Below are 4,228 nucleotides of genomic sequence, written 5' to 3' on the forward strand. Positions count from 1 at the left end.
ACGACAACCATGAACTTACCTAGCATTGGGCAGCCTAATATCACATTGTATGCCATCTCGAAAACCGTGACATCAAAGGTAAGCTTCTCTGTGCGGAAGTTATCGGACATGCTAGACGTGACTGGCAACTCGATTTGGCCAAGGGGCGTCGTCAACGAATTGGGGGTTATGCCGTGGAAAGGCTCAACTCTCTTCTTGAGCTCCGACCTCTCAATCTCCATCTTGTCTAAAGTCTTGGCGAAGATGAGGTTAAGCGAACTACCCCTATCAACCATGGTTCGAGAAACTTTGATGTTGAAGATAGTCGGCTGTACCACAATTGAATATCGACTAGGATGGGGGACCGCATGCAGATGGTCAACTTGGTTAAAAGTAACCAGAACTTTCGACCACCTAAGGTATCGAGCAGGCCTGGTGAGAGCCAGGTTGATTTCTCGTTCGACCGCCTTGTACTGTCTTTTGGATTCGTACACGGCGAATCCTCTGAATATGTGTGCCAAATTTTGGTCAGGCTTGTGGAACTTGAGCTCGTCACCTTTAGCGTCTGGCTTAGCCTCTTTGTCGTGGTGCTCGATAGTTGCGGCTTTGAGCTTTTCTTCGACCTTCTTTTTGAGGACGTAACATTCGTTGAAGTCATGCTGATTGGTCCAATGAATGGGGCACCACTTGTTGCCACCTTGACTTAGGCCTTTACTGTCCCCGGTATTGCGCGACTTGCTCATATCGACCATGGCTACGGTCATGTCCGGACCCTTGCGCTTGTCACCAGGCTTGCCCTTCTTCCCCTCGTTCTTTGAGGACTCAGGATTGTCCTTGCCAGGTTGAGGGTTTTTGGTATGTGCCTAAGCTTCGCTTTCTTTATAGATTTGTCAGCCAACTCAAAGAGCTCCTTGACCGTCTAGATTTTCCAGGTAGCAAGCTTCTCGACCAGATCTGTGTTCTTGACGCCTCTCTTGAAGGCGATGATGACCGATTCATCGAAAATATCTAGGATCGTGTTTTGCCTCATCCTTTTCTTGGTTCAGTTGATGGAGATCATTCTCCATTCCTGAGCGCTCGAAAGTACCCTGGAAGTTGGCTATGAACTGAGCCTCCAACTCAGCACATGATCGGATCAAGTTAGGAGGTAGGTTCAACAACCAGGACCTTGTCGGTCCATCAAGCGCGGTTAGCAGGTAATTGACCATTACCTTGTTATCGCCACCCGTTCCTCGGATAATGGTGGTATAGATCTGCAACCACTCGTTGGGGTTGAGCTTCCTGTCGTACTTCTAGATCAGGCCCGCTTAAACTTCTCGAGCCATCGTATCGAGTGGAGCTCTGGGACGAAGGCTTCGCAACCTCCGTCGAATTTCTCAGGATGTGGAGAAGAAGGACTGTCACGCCTACCCCTTTGAATAGGGGAGTCACATCGACCGTTTCGTCCTAGAGATCTATGATCGTTGTAGCATTGATCATCCTCACGGTGTTCCTCACAGTTGTTATTGATAACCTCTCATAAGTCACGTCTATTGTCAGGGATGAGGTTCCTTAGGTCTCCCTGATTTCTGCGCTCATGGACGAGGCAGTTACAGTTCGACCTGCAGGGTTATACTCGGGGTCGACCTCCCGAGCTGCCTGCTTGCGACCCTTCTACTCGAGAGCATCTAAGTCTGTGGCTCCTCAAACCAGCACCTTGCCGGCTAGGGGACCTATAGGCGCTAGGATTGTTCACTCGAGCAACTTGGATCTGAGCCGCATTGAGTAGGGTCCTGACCTGATTAACCATAGGGGTTAAAGGATTCGTCAGATTCAACTTTGTAAGATATCTCAGAATTAGATGGGCTCCCTAGACATCAGCATCTAAAGTGCTAAAAATGTCACTGCCGAGGCTTGGCTACGGTCGAGCCGACGAAGCCTCGTGATGGCTGCCTTGAGGGAGTTCGTTCCTTGATATCGAGACCAGTACGGGTGGAGGTGTGCCTACTGGAAGCCGTCGTTGAAGACCAGGAGGCGTCGGTCCTCCTGTGGTTCCTTGATGATCGATGGTATTAGGAGCGTATAGAGCTCCGGCTGCAGATGTGCCCGGCCGTATATCTCCAACATTGCCAGCGTTGGCAGCCGCTACTGCTGGATCCTCGGGGATTTCCATGCCATTATTCACCACGGCGTTCGAATCTACCGCCATCGGACCGGCAGGTGGGACCTTGATTCCTCTAGCCATAAACATGAATCGATCTGTTTGGCTGCTCTGGTTGTTGAATGAGCCGTCGTCACCACTCGCGTCGCTGTCGGTGTCCATGAACTACAGAACATTGGGCTCCTTAGGATCTCATTCAAGGTGTCCCACCTCGCGGTACGCATCCAATGGGTTGGACTCGAGAATACTAGTGTGGATCAGTCCACCCTGATTGTCCTAGCGGAAAACCATAGTTCCGAATGTGATCTCCGATCCAGCCGAAGGCGATTCGAGAGAAATTGCTAGTGACTCGAAGCGGTCGTAGAGTAATGACAAAGTCACCGAGTATCTCCTGTGGCCTTAGTGATTGCGTTGAGTTAAAGATGAGTTGTATTCCTTCGAAAAAAGAGTATTTTTCAGGGGTCTAGGTCCTCGCCTTATATAGGGGTTTTGTACCATCTCCTATCTCGCCGTAGTCAATAGAAGTCATTCATCTTATTCACAAAAAAAGATCAGATAAATTCGGCTGGGATACTAGTTGTTCTTGAGTTGGGCAACCAATCAAGACCTTCCTAGTATGCGCCTTCTGGATCTCCGGGAGTATAATGTACTGTAGATTCGGTTTCGTATATCCGGAGTTGTTAAGCATGCACACGGTATACCTTATCTGTATATGGTATGCTCTTTATGCATATATACCTCATAGTTAGATATTCAACAATCCACGAAAAGTCGCATGGCCTCTTTAACAAATCCCTTCTTTGCATACATCGCAATAAGAGAATTCATCACTGATTCGTTATCCTCAAGCTCCAACCGAACAACAAGAGCATGCACAGGACCGAACAATCCTAATGCACCCATCAAAGAGCAGGCTTGAATGACACTCAACATTGTGACATTGTTGGGGAGGATGCCATCTTCCAGCATCATGACGAACACCTTGAGGGCTTCTGCTAGCATCCCATTGAGCATGCACCCTGATATGATGGCTGTCCAAAAAATAACATCCCTACAGGGTAATCCAAGAACCAGCCTTCGCGCGATGGTCGCATCCCTAACCTTGGCATACATGTTGACCAACGAGCCAACCACGAACGGGTCACCATAGAACCCACCTGCCATGAGGTAGTCATGTATCATCCTTCCCACCCTCTAGTCCCTGGCGAGCCCGTAGGCCTGCAGGACCGCGACCACCGTGAACTCGTTGGGGCGGAGTGTGTTTCCCCTGCCCTGGTCGGCGCCCTAGACCAACATGTCTAAAAAGGCGCGGAAGGTGTCCAGGGGCGCGCCGCGGCGGCAGTGCGAGGAGATGAGGGAGCCATAGGTGGCAGTGTTGTGGCGGGCATCGAGCATGTAGAGAGGACGGGAGAGGAGGCCACATTGGAGGTAGGCATGCAGGAGGGAGTTCGACGTGACGAGGGGTTGTGGGGAGTGAAGCACGCCAAACTTGAGGAGGGCGGCATGGAGCGTGGAGGTGAGTGGCGCATCACGCCGCTCTGCGGCCCCACAGAGTAGGCCAATGGAGGTGGGAGTGGCGGTGGTGCCTTGGGCAGGCAGTGGGAGTAGAGGTGAGGAGGGGGTGGAGCAGAGGTGCTGTGCAGGGCAACAATTTTGGGAGGAAAAGCGCGACAATCTAGAAGCGGTTTGTGCACAAGGGTGATGAGGATGGGGTGGCGAGGCTAGGTGGCCCGGTTTTTCTCAGTTTTGGGTGGTTTTTCTTCGGATGTTTTCTGGTTTTTTATTAGGTGGAGTGGGGAACGAAAGGTGGGAGGGGTGACGCACGATCAACTACTGCTTTATATAGTAGAGACTATATGATCGTGTATATGGCTAGTCAAATATTTATGCTGTTGTGTTGGAAATTTGAATGCCTAGCAACATGAACTCAAATTGACCTAACTTTTTCATCCCAGGCAGATCCAATTTAAAATCGATGGAATCTATCACTTTTCACTCAAACGTGCACACACTGTTTTTCCCGCTCACAACCAGTGGATGTGACTATTTTCCTTGAACATGATCGGACTTAATTCATGTAACCATAGGTTATTATGAGGAGTTCTGGGG

At 50.0% G+C, this 4,228-nt stretch overlaps 1 protein-coding gene across 1 annotated transcript; it reads right to left on the reverse strand.

Moving 5' to 3' along the window:
* Positions 1-2,872: 2,872 nt before the first annotated feature.
* LOC133927953 (putative pentatricopeptide repeat-containing protein At1g69350, mitochondrial) lies at positions 2,873-3,301 on the reverse strand. The gene has a single exon (XM_062374269.1). It carries the CDS (start codon positions 3,299-3,301, stop codon positions 2,873-2,875), a length of 429 nt encoding a protein of 142 aa, XP_062230253.1.
* Between the last annotated feature and the right edge of the window lie 927 nt (positions 3,302-4,228).

The sequence above is a fragment of the Phragmites australis genome, chromosome 9 (genome assembly GCF_958298935.1).
Source record: "Phragmites australis chromosome 9, lpPhrAust1.1, whole genome shotgun sequence".
Lineage (NCBI taxonomy): Eukaryota > Viridiplantae > Streptophyta > Magnoliopsida > Poales > Poaceae > Phragmites > Phragmites australis.

Bases quoted from the DNA above. Each gene is read 5' to 3' on its own strand.
- LOC133927953 (XM_062374269.1), bottom strand. From the start codon at position 3,301: ATGATACATGACTACCTCATGGCAGGTGGGTTCTATGGTGACCCGTTC.